This window comes from Ornithodoros turicata, chromosome 4 (genome assembly GCF_037126465.1).
Source record: "Ornithodoros turicata isolate Travis chromosome 4, ASM3712646v1, whole genome shotgun sequence".
Taxonomy (NCBI): Eukaryota; Metazoa; Arthropoda; class Arachnida; order Ixodida; family Argasidae; genus Ornithodoros; species Ornithodoros turicata.
In genome coordinates this window covers 9,217,407-9,237,296 of record NC_088204.1, presented here as the reverse complement: position 1 = coordinate 9,237,296, position 19,890 = coordinate 9,217,407, and the positions used below count along the sequence as shown (strand labels likewise).

At 45.7% G+C, this 19,890-nt stretch overlaps 2 protein-coding genes across 12 annotated transcripts in view; one reads left to right on the top strand and one right to left on the bottom strand.

The window, feature by feature from the left end:
* Positions 1-268: 268 nt before the first annotated feature.
* LOC135390976 (uncharacterized) lies at positions 269-4,099 on the top strand. The gene is made up of 4 exons (XM_064621010.1): positions 269-844; positions 1,538-1,642; positions 1,707-1,948; positions 3,242-4,099. The coding sequence occupies exons 1-4, from the start codon at positions 536-538 to the stop codon at positions 3,447-3,449; spliced, it is 864 nt and encodes a 287-aa protein (XP_064477080.1). The 5' UTR covers positions 269-535; the 3' UTR covers positions 3,450-4,099.
* Positions 4,100-5,123: 1,024 nt separating this feature from the next.
* Positions 5,124-19,890, bottom strand: part of LOC135390974 (single-stranded DNA-binding protein 3-like) — a 26,820-nt gene continuing 12,053 nt past the window's right edge. For 3 of the 11 annotated variants that reach the window (XM_064621001.1, XM_064621002.1, XM_064621008.1), the window contains 5 exons: positions 16,452-16,511; positions 13,210-13,280; positions 12,820-12,910; positions 11,332-11,441; positions 5,124-6,175 (listed from right to left, as the gene is read on the bottom strand). In XM_064621001.1, the coding sequence (XP_064477071.1) occupies positions 6,065-6,175; positions 11,332-11,441; positions 12,820-12,910; positions 13,210-13,280; positions 16,452-16,511 (443 nt within the window). In that variant the 3' untranslated portion in view covers positions 5,124-6,064. Of the gene's footprint in view, positions 6,176-9,878; positions 9,936-11,331; positions 11,442-12,819; positions 12,911-13,209; positions 13,281-16,424; positions 16,512-19,890 lie in introns of all 11 variants that reach the window. The other 8 variants (XM_064620998.1, XM_064621005.1, XM_064620999.1 and 5 more) reach the window with 5 other exon arrangements.

Here is a 19,890-nt window from a genome sequence, read left to right as displayed (position 1 = left end):
AAGCAAGCTGGTGGCAAGCTGGTGAAGTCACTGAAGTGACGACACGGATATTCCTTTGCATAAATCACTGGCGCTAAAACCACAAATACTACATAATTCCTGCGAACCGACAAAATACTCAATTCTGTCCCTGCTGTTCATGCGATGTTGCCTTATGGCGGGCTAGTTGCCTGCCCGCTCGACATGCTCCCCCTTTTGCAATATCCGGCTCCGGCAGTGCCACGTGCCACTTCGGCCACTTCCGTAGTACTGGCCATGCGGCCATGCTGTCGAGGCTATCGGCAAATGTTTGTTATTGTGTTATTGTGATGGTGAGCTGCTGTTTGACATCCTACGTTACGGTCGTTGTGGTGCTGTCGTACTGTACTGACAGCTGACGGTACCACACGTGCGTTGTGGCAAGTTCACCACAACGTTCACTCGGTGTTCCCGACCGTTTAATTGCAAATATAAAGCATAAATATTAGAGCAATATTAGTTGTGAACACATGCTTATGTAACTTTTTTTTTTTCAACACCCATTCACGTGTTCGCCATGCCCGCAGTGTGCATAGTGACTACGTGCCCGAACAGACGAGTGAAGAATCAGCCGCCCGGGCTAACTTTCCACAGTGTACCCAATGACGAACCTCGGAGATCTTTGTGGCTGGAACTCGCTGGACAGCAAAATGGAGGCGAGAATCTGCCCAAGACCCCGCGCTTTTGTCAGGAACACTTCCCCCCCAATGCGTACCGTATGGCCATCATGGGACCAGTGAGCAAAAAACTTTGTGATGATGTAGTGCCATCGTTACGACTTCCGAAGGATGTCGTTGATGCACCATCGAAACGTCTTGCTACTTCAGTAGGTATATTCCCAGCAGAGTGACGTTGCGGGGAAGTTGGGTATCGTCGATATACATACTTGTTGATGCAGCCAAGAACACACGGAAAACGTAGAAGATAGGACAGGACACTGCACACTCTCAACTTAACTAGAAAAAGCACGGGACAGGTGGTACACACAGGTACACCCCTGGAACACACGAACACGCAGCCAGTTTGAGAGGCACCCCTTCGGGGCATTTGGCCATTCACTGCACTAGGTGTGGTTTCCTCCCTGAAATCTCTCGAACATCGATTATAGCCACGAATTTTCACCAAAAGATTCGTTAAATTATTGAAGCCTTTTGCATTTCACGGCATGTAAGTTTGCCGTCACTTGTGTCGACGAGCGAAGGATAGAGAAAACGTGTTCGCTACCTGGTGCATCCAATTTGGCAAATGTCACGTGACACACACCCTTTTTATCGAAGTGCTTTTACGTAGCCGTGTGTACCACCTGTCCTGTTTCTAGTAAAGTTGAGAGTTTGCAGTGTCTTGTCCCATCTTCTACGTTGTCCGTCTGTTCTTGGCTGCATCAACATGTATATCGGGTATATTCTCCCAGCATATCACATTCTACTCAGTTGTACGTTTCAGAAGCACCTCCCTATTTTGACAAAAAGCAATGTGTGCGAGGTTACCTAGAATATCTGATACAATGATGATCATTTAGGGCACCGTCCCTCAGCTCGGATCGCAGGAGCCCGAGGAGTCCGCAAACCCAAGGCCGTGCATGCCGACACACGTATCCAGCCTGCTGGGCAGGCATAGGCCGCTGGTAAGTACTAGCTAGCTTTGTGCTGCAAAATAAATAGTAATCTTCTCATTCTATCACTGTGTAGCTCCCCAGGGAAAAGCAACATTTGGGCCTCACAGTGTCTGTAGGCACACAGACAGACATGACTGTGAGAATCCTGCAGGAGCGCGGCTCTCAGACGGATCCCTGGAAACCATCAGCTGGGAGAGGTGCTGTGATCAGCCCAAGGTGTGTGACGTCACTCACGCCAGCCCCTAGCCCCGTCCAGAGTGAAGATGAGGACTCAGGCGACCGCTGCCTCGTATCAAAGGAAGGGACTAAAAGCAAGTGAGTTTTTTTGTGCCTGCAACAATGAGTCGTGCACAAATGCCTCAAAATGAGAAGGTACTGACAACGCTCAACGTAGTGTAAAAAACCGTTAAAGGGGTTGCGACGCATTGATGTATACATAGTTCATTCCATCATGCAGACATTGTACTGCAAATCAGAAGAGTATTGAGGAAGAAAGAACAATTTTTCTATGCGTCTTACTGCAGCAAAGCTTGCAATAGAAGCTTGCATCGATGCAGGTAATCTAATTTAACATTTATTTGGCGTAACTTCGTGACAAAGTTCCATGACCCCTTTAATATTTGTGGGTCCCCAATTTTAGCAAGGTTTGAGGGCATGGGAAAATTTCATGAAAGAAATGACACTTCAATGCTGCTTTCGTGGCCTTCATTTTCACACGTGGCAATCCAGGGAAAGGTAATGGAAATATAGCAGGTGACAGTAACAGAAAGTGATACTGCACACTCGGAATACCTGAAACATATATGGAACCGATTTTACAACCGAATTTGTGTACCGCAGGGCCCAAATTATTACAGTCCTTGGTTAAATCATTTAGATAAACTTATGAAATAAAGCTGAGTGAAGCGAACTAAAATTAACTGAGGAAGTAAAGCTTAAAATGAACTATCAAACTGGAGCATATAAGTACAGTACAGTATTCGCCTCTCCATCTACCCATAGAGTTGCTCGCGTCGTCCTGAAGATGTCGGAGAAAAGAATGATTGCCGATTAATAAATCGCCCTGCTTCATGACTTCTTCATGACATGAAGTAAGCCACTCGAGTCATGAATTTAGGATGTCAGAGAAAAAGTGGGTCTGCAAAATTAAACGGTTTTACAGTATACTATATAATATAAATAGACCCTGAAGTTTTAGGGTTAAATCCGATTTTTCCCCAAATTTGCACCCCGAATCAAGGTCCACCTTCGGGTTAAACCCGATTTCTACCCGCAAAACTGCACCTAAGGTATGCTCCTGAAGGTAAAGACATACTAATTTTTCACAAAATACATGGTTGACCTCTACTTCTGATACTTCTGACACTCTGGATGAGCGCTAGAACGAACGTTTAAGCTGCAATAGCCTGATTTCTCCCCGAATTCAGTCTGGTGGTAATTTTTACACCCGAATTTGCACGAATTTTTGACATTAAGTTATTGACCTGATTTTCACCCCCCAAATTTGGAAAAAAATAAAACCCGAAAACTTCAGGGTCTAAATATAAACCAAGGTGCAGGACCACCTAATTAGGTTAGTCATTCATACACGCTCCTGTTGTTCTCTAGTGAGTACGACTCATGCCAGCCACGTACATCGAACGAAGAAAGAAAATTCCTGGTGTCCGAAAGCTGCCTGCTCCAGTTATTTCGAACGTGCCCGCGATGCTCCTCCACTTGCACAAGTGAGGTCGCTACTCAAGGCGCCATGATCTCTGTGACCAGCCACTGCTGCCACGGACACGTGCAAACCTGGGAAAGTCAGTCCGCAGTCTGAGACCCCACCCATTCAGGTGCTGTGTAGCCTACATTGATTAGTTGACTGGCACATGATCTGGCCCTTGTGCCAAAGCAGAGCTACAACCAGCATCCACCAGGTGCAAAGGGCAAGCACATGCTTACCGACGCGGAGATGCGGCACCTACTCCGAGCCAGTGACCTGGCGTAAAATGTTTGAATGGCTCGTGTCTATATCAGGGTCCCTTGCAATTTGTTTCATTTTACATGGCCCAGGAGACCTTGCTTGATGCCTGGGGTTTGAATTGAAACTCTGTCTGGGAACGTTTACTTGTAAGGAAGACACTGTGAAAGGTAACCCGACCTTAATCGAAACTCTATCTCAGGGAAAATTATCTTATTGCTCCGAAGGAACTGTAGAGTGCTGAGGTGGTGCTTAGCAGTGCGGCAAGCACATTCTGGCTTGCAGGGTAGGGCCGTGGAATGGAGAGACCCACAGCACCATCAGAAATTGCCAATATTTCTCAGTGCTTACTATTTTGAGAATACCAGCGGCTTTACCCAGAGAGTACTGCTTACTCGAGCATGCAGGATGTCCTGCTATGAGCAACTCACGACTTGTGTGACATGTGGCACTATATGAACGTGAAAGAATACTCAACCCTTCTAGAGAAATGTGTACAACTTTTACGTCCAGTGTTCAAACATTAGCTGTTTTGTGGGAAAGAAAGGTACAAGCATGCCACTCTTGCCCCACCTACTGGGACAAGCCCCAAGTGCCTGTGAAAATGTCTTCCTTCTTCGGCAGTACTAGTAAGGTACTTGGGACAGACGTGATCATCATCAAGAACGTTCGGTACACATGTTCAGAGCAGCACACTGCAATGCTCAACCTCATGTTCACCTGCCATTCCTGCATCCTTTGACTACTTGCTATGGGTCCAATTCAGAACATGGACAATGTCTGTGCTCATATAGTTAGCTTGTCTCCACACATTTTTGCACAATGTTGTTTGTTGGGTACATAGCACTACATACTGAGTATGTTGCAGCAACGTTGACTGATAAAAAGAGTGTACTACCATGCTCTTGCTGCACACCTGAGAGGTGTGTCCCTGCAACATTTTCCAAGGCGTCTACGTGCGGTGACAGTTCTTTGCTGGAAGGCTAGGCAGTTACTTTCGCAAGCATGGTTTCCGTCCGTAGTACTGACCAAGTTAAGCAAGGAAGAAAAGTACATACCCTACAAGAGAAGATGCTCAAGGTAGCACTGGATGGCTTTGGACACGATGGTTTGCGAACGTCCCACAACACTTGATGTGTATTTGACTAACAGCACCAAGTAGCACCTGTGGTTGCACCCTTGTTCTCATAACCCTAGGCTATTTGGCACTGCTGGAGGTGTACCAGGTGTGCTATTTTACAGCAAACAGGACAACAGAACCACAGGAGTGAAGGTTTGCCACTCAACCAAACACCTTGTGGGGACATCAATAACAGTCATCATGAACTGTCCCACTAGGAGCTCACGGTGTTGTCCTTGCTAGCATATAAACCTTAAAGATTAACCCCCCCCCCCCCCCCCAAATCTTCTACAGTGCACGATGCAAACATATCTTACATAATGGCCCGTGACACAGATGGTACACTGTTATGAAGTGAATTGGCATTGCTGAGCAGGACACTTATCTATGAAATAAACTTTCTACAGTCGTTTTCCTGTTGAGAAATGGCTTCTGTTTAATTGAAATGTTTGTCTATGCATCCAGTACAGAAAACAAACACTCGCCAGACACCAGTGGAGGCAGCAAAAAATGCCGCCATGAAGTAAGGACGTTCTCACGTGTATCTGAAGAGAGCTATGTACAAAAGTTTGTCCCCTTTTTGCATTCAAATGGCCTATGTTACATAATGAATTAGATACAACAGGGGGGAACACCTCCCTCCACAATGTGTCCCCCCTTTCCCGGAAGACAGCTGTGCATCCAATGGCACCAATTGTACGGCTGTCCGCCAACGGTTAAAAAAAAAAAGGAAAAAAAAAAGAGAGGCTTAAATTAAGACATGTGAAATGCACGAAAACACACTTCCCCGCACTCTGGAAGGGGTTGCAACACATATGTACATTTCTCCGCGTTCGTGCTCTGTGTGCAATAAATACTGTTGTCTACGGAACGAGATGTATTTACAACACCTGCAACAAGAGTCCTTCCACAGATGCTGTTTTTTTTTTAACCAAGGTGACCACACAGAGGTGTGCTGGCTTTCTTCGCCAGCCTCTAGTTTCCCCCGTCGTGGACGTATTAATATCAGCCAGCATGCACAAACATGCTACAACAAAAACTTTCCCCCTGGTCCCCATACATTGATAGGTTTTTCGATGACATAATCAAATCCCAACACACACACACAATATGTATATGCACAGAGCGACGTGCATATATATACATCATATGTTTCTGTGTGTCTGTATATTATATATATATATATATAATGTGTATAACTGCCGGTGAACAAGAACTACACTGCACAAACCTCAACATGGATGCCCCCACGGTGTAGTCACGTGATATGAACACAGGTCAAAGTTCGACGTGAGCACCACCCCGTTAATATGGACAGCATGTACAAGTCGGCACACACACACACCCCCAGTTATTGCATGAAGTAGTCCGGTGGCTCGGCGGGAGTATCCTTCTCAAACCGTTTGGCTTCTTCCTGCATGCTCTCTTTGATCTTGAGTATTGCCGCCGACTCTGTCTGATCCTGCGGAAGGAAAAGTCCAGAGTGTCACACAACAGCAACGCCCCCATTGTGCTTTGTTGTAAGTGATGGAGAATTTGGTTGGGCTGCCGAGAAATTGTGCCAGTAGACTTCGCAAGCTTTACCGTCAAAGACGAGCTCGACAAAATTTTATTGAACAGGGTATAGAGACACTGAATGTCAAAATACTGCTGTCGGTAAACAACTACTTGTACATTAAAAAAAAAAAAAGGTGTGGTTTTACTTGGTGCCGCTCGCAGATACGTATTGAGAATCTCCCTACTTCTCCAAAGGCCTCCAAAGATCTGAAACGGTCTGGACTGTACAGCTTCGGAGCAGCCTCACCAAATTCACCATTTACGAACTCGCGAAAGAAGTGGAAAAGGAACTGTTTTTTTTTTTGCACATTCAGACCGAGGCAACAGTGAAGGTGAGGTGCAGGAGGCTCGCTGTTAACCACTTTCTCACACGTTTGTTTGACCCTGTGCGCGCCAAAGCAGAGAATACGTCCCCATTTCCCATACGAAGCAGACCCAAATTACAGAACTGGGGGGGGGGGGAGGCAGCCTTTTGGTGGGCCCTGTGAATTTTTTAGACCAACAGTTAATGTAGCTTCAGAACAAAAGGGGGGCAGATATCTGGGCCTATAATACTACAATGGAAAAACAGCTACACGTTTTGGTTGTGGTATCAAGAGGTGTTCCTGTGTATTGACATTGATCAGCCTAAGCAAAATCAGATTCTGTGCTTTGAGGTCTGCTTGGGGTAAACACAATGTACCGTTAACTCACGAAAAGGTCCAGAATGTGCACGGATCGGTACAGTCGTCACATTGCTTTCAGGTGGCAGGGCCGTAGTAGCTTTTCTTAGCCACATTTAACCACTGTCTTACTCTTTGGTGCGAATTTATGGAGAAGAACACGTGGGGTTACATTTTTGTTATAGCCATCTAAGCCGCAACATTTTGCTGTGGCACAGTCTATTCATCTCAATGGGCTTGTCTCCTTAGATAGGGCTTTGATCGCACTGCAATGAACATTCATTCAAGCATTGTGGTAGTAACCCCCCCCCACGCACTGCACCGGGTATCGCCCATCACTGTCTCCCTCTAAAAGGTCCCTGCATTTGGCTGGTGAAGTGATGCATGTAATCATTTGTCTCCTGCTGTGCTTCATATGTACTTAAGTACAGAATGCCTTTCAGCAGTACCATATTTTCTGGCGTATAATGCACACATTATACATCGTAAAAAGTGTCCCAAAGAGGCTGTGCTCATTATGCATAGGGTTCTTCGTTTTCGGGTTTTATGATTTTTCAAATTCGGGAGGGAAAAATCGGGTGCTATTTACACATGAGAATTCGGGGAGAAATGGGGCGCTATGATCTCTGTTTGATATGTGACCGAGGAATTTTCAGGTAAAACCAAAGGCATATCAAACAAGCCACTGCTGCGACACGGGGACGAGAAAAAAAATCTTTACATGAAGACAATTTATGTTCTGAGGCTGGAACACATAGAAAGGACAAACACATACAAAGCCTCAAGTGTCTAAAAAATTAATTATGAAAGAAGGAAGTCACTGAAAAGGTTAGCCAACTATAGATGTGGATTCGAGTCTTACGGCTGGCTATCCTTTCCCCCAGTGACTTCCTTCTTTCATCAACAATCGTTGTATTTCGGCTCGGAACAGGGGCAGTGAATGGCCGCGGTATTCAAACACTTGCCCGAGCCCCACAAGACCTCGTCTTCAACTCCTGCAGGGGGGGATCATAAACGGAAGACAAATAGGTTGTCACAAATAGCTCTATTTGCTGATATTATGATTCCCTTTTCTGACGGTTTACCGAGAACGACAAGTTCAAGGATTTCGGGTAGATATCGGGTTTTACCCGAATTCTCGAAAATTTGTTCGGTGGGGGGGAACTATCATGTAAAAATCGGGTTTAATCCGAAAACAAAGAACCCTAGTTATACATTAGAGATTTTTTCTGGAAGAGCCATTCTTAACATTAGGAGGGGCCTTGCAACCTCAAGCCTCTTTCCACCTGCGTGACCCAGGCGTAAATCGTTCATTTAAGAGCCACATTCTGGAAAAATTGGGAAAAAAATAACAGATGTGGAGCATGAGTTAGCATACAGAGGTGATGGGCTTGCCAAGGTCAGTGATCCTGAACTAATTTCAGAAGGCTAGCGCTATTGAGAAGGAATGCGAGACGAAGAGCGGCAAAGCGACTAAGTTCACAAAAATACAGACTTTGACAGCTTCGAATAAACATTGCGTCAGTGATGGATGTCCCCATGTGTGAAAAAGTTCTCACACTCAACACACGGACTTAGATTACTAGCAGTGAGGTAGAGTTTACAGTGCACTAATGGCGCACAGTCGTTTTTGCCTCACGGTGCGCGATATACGTCAGACATTTTTCAAATTCTGCTAATTTTCGGGGGTACTCGTCGTGCATCGGTGTGGGTTATACACAGGAAAATATGGTACATCGAGGGTTTTGTTCAGCTGCGGACAATTTGGCCAAAACGATCCTCATAATCCTGGGACGACACCACGGCGGTACCAAGAGACAATAATAATTATAGGCAAATGTGTGGAACAGGAAGTTGCACTGAAGGAGACTCCTGTGGCATGCTTCTGTCTGCTTTTGTATCCAAATGTCTATAAAAAGCCACAAAGCAGAATCATTTTCATAATGGCAAGCTACAACGTCCACGTTGTAGTGGTAAGCAACATGCACGTGCTCGTCATTGCGAAGTCTTTAGATGCCCAAGTAAATTCTGAAAAAAAGGACCGTACAACCAGTACGGGCCGCCCTGCTCCATACCTCCTACAACTCATGCGGCATGATATTTACTCAAGTGCGGTCTGCAAAAAGAAATATTAATTTCTACACACTCTGCACATTGCGTGCGACGTGCACGCACACAATTACGGCTCCGAGTGTCGCATTTAAAAGGCATACTATACTGGCAAGAAGAAATAGGACTATCCTTGCGTTTGCCGACCAAGAGCAAGGGAGGCTCCACCTCCTGGACGCGGACCAATAGGAGGATGCGGAAGGCAGGCACTTCCCAAGCCTTCTGCCATGGCACCACTTCTTCTGTTATTTCACCAGCAGCAAGGCTTCTGCCATGGCGCACCAATCTTACCAACGGCTTTCGCTGTCCGTCAACGTGGGAACGAGGCTAAGCGGGAGTCGGGCGGACGCCGGTTAACGGACGGCGAAGCCGTCGGCCAGATTGGTGCGCCATGGCAGAAGCCTTGCCACACGCAAAACAACGGTAACGCTGCGCCATCTCTTAGGTGAGAGCAGAGGCTTGGAAAGTGCCTGCCCTCCGTGCCCTCCTATTGACCCGCATCTTGGGGTCTCGGTCGGCAAACGCAAGGACAGTCGGCACATAACCTGCGAATGACAACCCGTCAACTGGCAAGAATGGTTGTGCGCTCTCACACACACACACCCGTAGCCACTTGCGGTGCACTCAAGGAAATTTAAGTGCAGTGACTTCCCAGCATGCACGACAACCACACACACACATGGGTGCGTCCCCTCAACCAATCGGTGGAGTATGCAACCTGTCACAACACACAAAAAAGAGAGAGAGGAGAGAGAGAGAAAAACCTCTCGTTGAGCACAAAGTGTCGTCCGGTGAGTGAGTGTGGGGGCAAAGCAAGGAGGAAGTGGTTTTTCTTACACAAATTCAGCAGCGGCTGCTTGCGTGAACCTCACTATCAATCCACTGGTGAAAAACCTACAACCGAGTAAGGCCTACGTTGAGCGTCACATTGTCATCTATGCATGCTCCTACACTGATAGATAGCATTTAGGTCGGACTAGCACAATCAAATCTTAACTCTCTGGTGACCACCTTAGTCTTACAAAAGGGAATGCGGGGAAGGCCTCGGAAAAAGACGGAATTTTTTTTTAAACTTTCTTTTTTTTTTTCCGTTTTTTTCCTCGGCGTTGGGGGGAGGGAAAAAAGTTGCCCAAAATTTCCACCCGAAAGTATGAAATATGAAGTTCTGGCAAAATGTGATACATAAATGAGGCCAAAATATCAACGAAACATGCCTTTTTGAAAAAAAGAAAGGAAGATCCAGCGACTAAACAAAAAGTGGGGAATAGCTTTTATTTGGTCTAACTAGGCATATGGAAGCAAAAGCAGCAAGGTCATTCAAAACATGGGCTCTTCCAAACCTGCTTCAATACGCCTTTTAGTTAGACTAAATAAAAGCTACCCCACTTTTTATTCATACAGTTGAATGCTCCTACCCTCACAAGTTTTAGTCACTGAAGAATGAAAAGTTTGTTTATCTCCAACATTTTTTTTTAAATTCTTGCAGAAAAACAAAAAAATCTAGAAAGCCATCTTCCAATTACACTAACTCAAAATTACCGCAAATTTTGATCTCTGCATAACAAAAATATGCATTTGCTCATTCTAGTAAAGCCTTCCACTTATGGTTAGATTCACGTAAACATGTCACATTTTGTAACTATGCAGTAAAAAAATAAAATCTACATTGTAATTTATATTACACTAGGATTTGTTCTCTAACGCTTGCTAATAAATCGGTCATACAAGATCGAAAATTTCGTTCTCTTTAATTTTTTGAAAAAAGAAACATTAAAATTTTTTCAGCTGTTCAAAAATTGCCAGAAATTCTCCATCTCTAGTCTCACTGTACACAATCAAGGACACTGGCAGTGGAACATTTTAACACTTAAGATACATTAGCCGTTTTCATGTTCTAATGCCCCTATTTACACAGTTCACCGTAGCTAACACGTACGCCTTTGTGTGAACGGTCTCGAGTTAAAGAATTGTGTCAAAGGATTTTTTCTTTAGCGTCTACAGCCGATCCCATCGTATCCAATCTACAAGTTTTCCTGTCGATTTTAATCCAAGTGCCAGCTAAATTAATCCATGCCCCATAAAGTTTGCATGACACATGCATTAATTTCTATGGCGCTTGGATTAAAATGGGCGGGAAAACCTGTAGTCTGGCGCGCTCTAAGAAAGCACAATACGTAAAGCGATGCTCTGGCACCAAAAATCGGGGGGGTTCATTTACTAAAGGGGGAGTCATTCTGCACTCAAACTTCAGGTGGCCACAGGTGGCAAGGAGCAGAAAGTGTTCACTTACATTTTCCTGTCCATAACCCGGAATGCCGTAGTCGCCCATCGCGGGCCCATCTTCCCGGGGCGTGCCGGGGCCGTTGGCTGGTGAGTTCTTCATCCCATCCAAACCTTCACCTGAGGAAGATGCACCCATTGCAGTTATGTTGCTTCCGAGAGCCATTCCAAGGCTGTGCGAATAATTGTACTTTTCGAATATCAAAGCGAATAGTACTCGTATATTTGCTTTGAATCAAAGAGTCATCCCTTCCAAATCGAATATATTGCCGTAAAGCTGGTATTGTTCGCGAGCCCTCAATTTTTGCGAGTTTCGCGAATTGAAACATTTTATGAAATTATTGAAACAGAAAACTTTATTTGCACAGTCCATTCTACAAGCTACTGGTAAGCATTTGAGATGCTTTACAGCACAAGCATTGCAGTGTCGCTTTTATAAAATATGCTAGGGGGGGGGGGCAATCTTGGACTCTTCAAGATGCAAGCCAATTAAAGGGATTGTAACACATCATCCCAGGTTATGCCATTTAATCGTAAAAGCATACCAAATTAATGGGTTTTCAATCTACAAGCCTCACATCATCCCCCCTCCCAAAATATTGTTTCTCTTTGTGATGCACAATATGCTACCCGTCTGGAAAACACTGCTCCTTCGAGAGTTATACCGCTGTCACATGGCAAATTCAAGGACATTTGCACCAAATGTCATTTGTTTGTATTGCATCCAGCTATACGAAGGCAAAAGAATGTCATTAGCAAATGATGGCACTGTCAATGATTAAGACACCAGAGCCGAAACATACGAAGCTATGTACAGGTACATTTTCTTTTTCTCAAAGCTAGTGAAACGTTAGATTACTTCACAAAATCGACGCTCAGTTGCCTAAGTATCACATTCCACGCCAAGACAAACCTATGTGCGATGTGTCAATCGTGCAGGCGTGGGAGTCCAGTCTGAATGCGGGTAGTTCTCCGAAAAACAGCGTTAAAGGAGCAGTGAGGTGACATTTAACATCGCTCGCAATCCTGCCTCGTCTGTCGAGCTGTCCACCAGGAATCACCATGCAAAATATTTTCGCTCTGCGGTGCGTTACAGCTGTGCAATCGAATTTACAAACAGTCCGAGAAAGAAGCCTTCCTTCCTTCCTTCACATCAAAAGTTATTAAATTGATGATAAAATTTTGGGAGTACAACTTTTCATTTGTGTTAAATTTTGCCCTAATGATTTATCATTATTTTTTGCTACCTCTCTACTGAAGAGGGTATGCAGTCAGTGCGAGAGGAAAAAGCGAAGGAGTTCCTCGAACTCATTCGCTGGGTGAATGCCGTTCACACATACAGCCATTTGGTTTCACCGTGCGACACGGAACGAATGTCATTTGGTGCTAATGTCAGTCACTGGGAGTGACATTCAATCTGCTGTGTGACAGAGGTACTACTTCGTCAGCGAAGTCGTCAGACAGACAACATTAAAGTGGCCTCTTCTTCTTCCCTCACCTCCAGAAGACCTACCATTCATGACGGGTGGCCCCATGTCAGGTCCCATGCTCCCCATGGGGCCTTCAGGTCCTCCAGGTCCCATCTGAAACTGAAGCCAAAGCATAGGATGCAATCCAAATATCTCCCATATTGACAGGTCTCGTTCACAAACAACTGATTATCCGTGGGCTCTCCAATATGTAACCACTGTGTGGTGCGATTAGTGCTTATGACAGAACATTCACAAACTTAGATGAGTACCACCCTAATGCCAAAATGGTGGGAACAGAATTCAACTTTCAAACTCAGTTTATTCCTGCAGTGGTGACACACGCTGCTGTCACAAATATCAAAGCGGGAAGTCGTTCCGACACCAACGGCTGTTTTGTGTTAATGAAAAAAACGTACCCCGGGCATGCCTCCTCCGGGAACTGGCTTCATCATTGTGTACATTCCGTCCCCACCAGAGTTGGATGAATCTGAAACGTGAGGATAGTTATGGAAACAACATTGCACACAAATGTCATCGCTGTGTTCAAAGTAAAGAAGAACCACCCTGAGGTACACTTTCCTGCAGAATGTTCGCATTCTTAAGATCGTACTCTGCCTGCAGTTCATAGGGCACCTATTTTGTGGTGTGTACCTCGTCCAAATACCTGCATTTGGTTCCTTTCCTTCTATGGTTTGGAAAGAGTGAAAAATACTCATTGCACCATGCATGTGACATACGGATACACTCGTAAATGGAAGCGCTCCAAGAAAATTGAGAAACGTTCAGAGATATATTCGGAACACTTTGACAGAGAGCAGTCGTAAAACTTCTGACAGACAGTGTTTGCCGGTCCCACGGAAATCTGTTTACAAAATGGCTTTCGCATATTGAACAGAACACGCCTGTGGCTGCAATTCAAGTCCACTTCAAAGGCTTATATGTTACACTACCAGCAGATTATGCTTATTTATGTGCTTTTTTTTAAAACCTGGTTCCCCCCCTCCCCAAGATCAGTTTCGGACTAATTCGGGTTAAACCCAATTTCTCCCAGAATTGACATGCAATGTAAATATTACTTGAGTGCAACAAAAAACTATGCTAAGCACATTTAATGCTATAACATGTGGTACAATTTGCGAGGAATGCATTTTTGGACTAGTATGTGCACCTTTAATGCGTCGCTCTCTGGACAAAAAGTAAAAAAGATAAATGAACAGCCAAATGTATCACTAGCGCCCAAGTTCACCCCGAATATCAGCTTTTAAAAATACCCCCACCCCAAACCAGGAAAGGCGTTCAACTCTAACAAGTGAAACCCCACATTTATCATAAAAGAAGTTTACTGCCTGGTAGCCCATTCTCTCCTTCTAGTGCAATTTTGATGTAGTTCAAAGGATCAATTTGAATGCATTTTAAAGAGCTACATACTTGAGCATATCTCATTTTTGTAAGTTAAAATGTCTATTTTTTAATATTTTTTTGCACTATCAATTCGCTCGGATGACTAACTAACAAGAGCCAGCTCAGTTATCCCATTTGCAAGAGCCCCATTAATTTGAAGAGAAAAAATATAAAATGGTCATGTCAAACTGGTAATCTACATAAGCAGCAACAGTACTGCGTTGTTCTCATAACTGATACATACACTTCACACTAGGAATGCACTGAATTTCAGTTAAGTTGCCTAACCTGGTGAAAGAGTATTACATTTTCAGCAGTAGGCCTCATCTATGTGCGATGTACTGGTCCTCTATGTACAAACGGGGCACTACACAAAGGGGGTTTGGGACTGTTGGGATACCTTATACAGTAGAATCTCGATGATACGATCACGGATGATACGAATTTCGGGATTATACGAATTCTTTTCCGGTCCCGGCCAGAATGCCTATTCTTCCCATGTATTAGAGTTCAGATGATACGAACGCGTTATCTTGCCTTTACGGATGATACGAATGAGCAGAGTATGCGACAGAGGTCGTACCCCCGTGACGCAAGAGCGCGCGAGTCACGGGCGATCCTCACCACGAACTCCCTTACATCATGTAGCGCAATGCAAGCAATGACTTTTGGTGGTGGTGGTGGAGATAAGATCAAAGCGATTGAACGGCCCGGAACCTTATCACCTTATCTCTGTTTTGACCTTTTTACCCCCCTCGCAACAATAAACCGCGAAGCTGTGTGACATCGCTATGGCGGGAAACAGCGACCAGAACCCCAGAACACGTGGAGGGAACATATCAGGACAACTTGTGGCAACATTACGCGTCACCATTCCGAAAGTCGGCTTCACCTAACGCCTGTTTGCTTTAGGAGAAGCTCGCTTTAGATCACTGTCGCGTGACTCGCGGGTGAAAAGCACGTGCTACGTCTTTTGAATCATTCCAAACGCCAAACGCCAAACGCGCCAAAAACGGAGACACAAAAGCGTTACAACCGACCTCTTTCATTGACAGTAACGGAAAATGAACAGTCACTGTCTATTTTCTTGCCTCAATTTTTATTCGTTTGATACAAATTTTTTCCGCGACCCCGTGAGATTCGTATCATCGAGATTCTACTGTATTCTGTTGAGTGCCCACAAAAAGGGAGCAAACGTGGAGAGAAGGTTGCAACAAGTTCTTTCCCTAAAAAGCCCTCCCTGCTACCTGCACACAAACAAGACGAACAACTTGTTTCCACACCATGCCGAAACATTAGGTGTGTGTAAATTGTGTAACTGTGCCACTCTGCTGGCAACGTCTACCATTACTCATTCATCATGGTATCTGTAGCTTACACTGGCTAATCAGCGATCTTTCATTGCATTTGTGAACAACGACCGGACAAAACAATGCGGGAACAGACTGCGCTATCAACGAAAAGCAACAGAGAAAGCTACACAATGCGGGGGTGAGCACCAACCCAAGTTCACCCGTTACCAATGGTGACTGTGCAAGTTTCCCCGGAGAACTAAAGCGGAAACGTGTTCACAAATGGCATGAACGAAATGTGCTGGTGATGCCCTTTTTTATCTGCACAGTGGCTGTCACTGTTTTTTTTTTTTATTGCAATTTTGTGTGTGGAGCCTAGCCCTGTTGGTGCAATAGGGAAGAAAGCATGTGTCTCACATTGCGAGCAAGAGCAAAGCAACATAAGCCATGCACATGCAGCATGATTACAAAGTGGGCCCAATTTCTAAAGCAATTTCTCGCGCATCTGGAACCAATCTTCTTTTTCCCGACGTCTGCTACGACACGTGTATTGCGGCACACTTTGTAATCCAGGGTGCCCCTCGACGTGCATCTTGGTGAGCTCCGTACCACAAACGAGAATGACCCCCCCCCTCTTTTTTCTATCAATGACATTGCCAGGTTCCAAGAACATCAGCCTCTTGAGACGAAGGAGGCTCCAGAGAAAGGTCTGGGGCTTCAAGAATCCAAAGCCTGCCATTGATAAACGTGATACGAATAACGGGCCCTTCGCTGCAGCATAGCGCCACCAGTGGCAGATTTATTAGACAAAAGAGATTTTAAAAAAAAAAAAGGCAAATTTCTGCGACCGTCGATTTGTGGGTGGGAGGGCCAAGATGCGAGTCAAGGCAGACCCCCCCCAAACAATGAAAGCAAAGAAAAAAAGGAGGTCTACACACTGGGAGGGACGGAGTGTGGGGAATCACCTCGTCGTGTGTTGGGGGCATTCATTCGGTGGCTGGCAGGGGAGAAAGGGCCGGGGGTACCTAGAACGAGCACAGCTGGAAGTCACACAACGCACGAAAAAGCCACCAGCAAAATGCACACCACAGGAATTGAACCGGTATGCCGCATCTTCTCCGTTCCGGGGAACCCCCCTCCCCCTCGTTACAATCCGTCGAGAGCTAAAGGAGAGTTGCCCGTTGCTCGCCATTATCGTAAGACTTAAAGGGAAATCTCGAAAGCAGCTCCACTGTTGTATACCAACGTGGTCCGTCACTGAGGTACTGCTTGCGGGACACTTGCCGGTAATCTCCAGTTCGTGGTGCAACGTTTTCCCCCTATCTGTGGTGTCGCACGTGAAAAAAACTGTACAAAAATTGTTTTCGAGGGGGAGGTACCTTAGCGTCGACTGCTTATCACTTTATCACTCCCGAGTTGTCGTCATTGTGGGGCGTACGCCTTTTTGTGATGATTGCCACAGCTCCGCATAGGTGTCACGAAAAGACGCACGACTCTCGTTTTCAACAAATCGGGGGAGAGAGAACGATGTCATTCGGGACGATGGTCGGCTAGGAGCGTGCTCTAGAGCAGGGGTTCTCAAATTGGGTTCCGCGGGCAGATACTGCGAGCGTGAGGTACCGTATTTACTTGCATATAGAGCGCACCCCAACTTGAGTGCCGAAATGCTGGAACTTTTATTTATCCCCGAACATTAAATGTACCCCGAGCGCCAGAGTGATCAACCACAAATGCAACGGATATCGAGGAGTATTTCGTCCACACTTGGTAGAACCGTAGACCATTTGATTTCATTTGATTTGATGTGGGAGAATCGAGACGCTCGACTCTCAGGAGATCGCTGCTGATATCTCGGAATAAATTGCGACGATGATACAGAACCTCGACGTTCGATTTCGGGGAGATCGCCACAGATATCTCGGAATAAAACGGGAGTTAAGTGCACCTTAAGTGTTGGGTTCCAATTTCCCCCCGCATGTCTAATGCACCCGTTCAAAAGCGCGATGTTCCTGGGTAAAAAATATGTGTCTTATATGCGAGTAAATAATGCATAAGGAACAGTCGCGGCTAAATCCCCACTGGGGTTGTCCCTTGCTGGAATAAAAATAAATGTGTTCTCTATGATTAGGGCCTGACTTTTAAACCCGTATCCGCCCGATATTTACCCCCCGAACGAAATCTGTAAAATTCGGGTTTAAAGGGACGGTCTCGTACTCCCTGCCCCTTTCATAAAGTGTACCATTCGATTGCCCTTTGTCGAAAATGGAATGCTGCTAATTTACCCGACAAAACACGCCACAGTTATTAAATAACCGAATTAAATTGATAAAGATCGCAGAGCACGCCGCGATCTGTGTTGGCAACAATAAGAACGGCCACGTCGCCCTGCGGGTAAGTCCGTGATAGGATACAGAAATCGTCTGCTTTTGCGCCTGCTAGTGCATCGGTGTGAGCAGACGACTTTCAGAAGTTACTGGGCACCGCGGCAACTCTCGTACATTTTCTTTCAGTTCTCAGGTGAAAAACGCGCATTCACAGTAGTGGCAAGCATGGTGGTTCAGAACAACTATGTTAATCCTCAGAAACAAGTTAAAAGTCGCAGAACAACCCCATCCACAATCACAAATCTGAAGTCGCTGGCCATCGGCGCGCACGGTCGCATTACAGCTCCGACCAAAAATATATTACGCGCGCTTCCATTACACTCCCCGTTGTACACTGATCATGCTTCGAAATGAAATGTCGCTGACGACGTACATAGAGAAGGAGAACGTGTTTATTTAAAAACTGCATTAAATACTCGCGGAAAGAAAACACGTGACTTAGCTTCCACGTATCCGATTGTGCGCCACATTATGGGAGACCCCACAGTCAATGCTCGGACTACATTCTCTGCTCGCGGAGGTATATGCCTGAGTGTCCCCATTTCGAGAGCAAAGGGGATTACTCAAACCAAGGTGCTTCTGCAAAACAACGAGATTTGGCCGAGGCAGACCAACAATTAGGGACGACACAGACAAGTAAGCCTCAAACGCCCAGAAATTAACGAATGCAAACAACTCAGGGAAAAGAGGTGCTGACGCCATGAATCGAACCTGGGTCTTCAGATTTCCGGTCAGATATGCTAACCGCTACACCACACCGGCACGCCGTTTCCCTTGAGCCATTGAGTGCCTCAAGTACGAGGGGGGGGGGGGACGGACAACCAACCACGCTATTCCCATTCCCTCTTACATCTTTCTCACTCACTCTCTCATTCGTGTGGTGTAGCGGTTAGCATATCTGACCGGAAATCAGAAGACCCAGGTTCGATTCCTTGCGTCAGCACCTCTTTTCCCTGAGTTGTTTGCATTCGTTAGCTTCTGCAAGTTACAATTACCATGACAACGACGACGCACCCGCGGGCCGACGTCATAGGTGCCGTATGCATGAGAGAGGCGCAGCTTTCGTCGTCTGCTCTTACGGCACGTTTCGACAAATTCCTCGGAAACGACTTGGTTGTTCCGAATGAAACTTTGATGGTTGTATGTGTACAGTACTCGTGAAACTAGTTTTGGCTAAGTTTCGGAATCGCCCCGGCTGTACGAGACCGTCCCTTTAACCCGAATCTACCCGAAAACATCCGGGTCGCGTGGCACACTCATAAGCGTGCATTAAGATAATGTTTGATAACATTGCTAAACATTAGTTCCATGTTAAGACAAATTTCTATTAAGCAAAAAGATCACCCGAATTCCTGACGACAGAACATGCCGTAACGGGATTTAACACGAATACACCCAAATTTTCAAATGAAAAATATCACCCGATATTTACCCCCCGAATTTGGCCAAAAATAAAACACGAAAAAGTCAGGCCCTATCTATGATTAGTTTTGTGTGGTCCCACTTCTTTCAAAAGTAGATACGGTGAGCTGGGTGGGGGTCCCTTCAGTGTGCTCGCAAATGTGCAGGGGTTCCCTGGGGGTAGTACAAAGTTTGAGAACGTCTGCTTTAGAGTGCAGCTCTATCACTGCGTGGCACTGGAGACTGGTTCACCACGAGCTGGAGCTGAAGTGTCTCGCAAGCGGTACATCCAACGTGTCACTTTCAGTGGAAACGTGACTCTTGTCTATTGCTACTGTAGCGTCTCTTTGCTTTTGATGTGTGCTGCCACAAATGAAGTGTTCAAGTCACAAGGAGCACTTGTGGTACAAAGCTTGTGTCCCTCACGGCTCTTGTCGGGAGAAGCTGGGGCATCGATGCGTTCAGACGGGAGCATTTTGCAACGCTTGACGTTTTTGGGAGCAGGGATTCCTTGGAGTGGAGAAAGTGCGGTATACCCCTCGGATGCTTAGTTTCGCCCGCTTTGGAGGTTTTTGACGCAACTTCCAGCTTTGCCACACGCTACAAGAGGCAAAAGTGC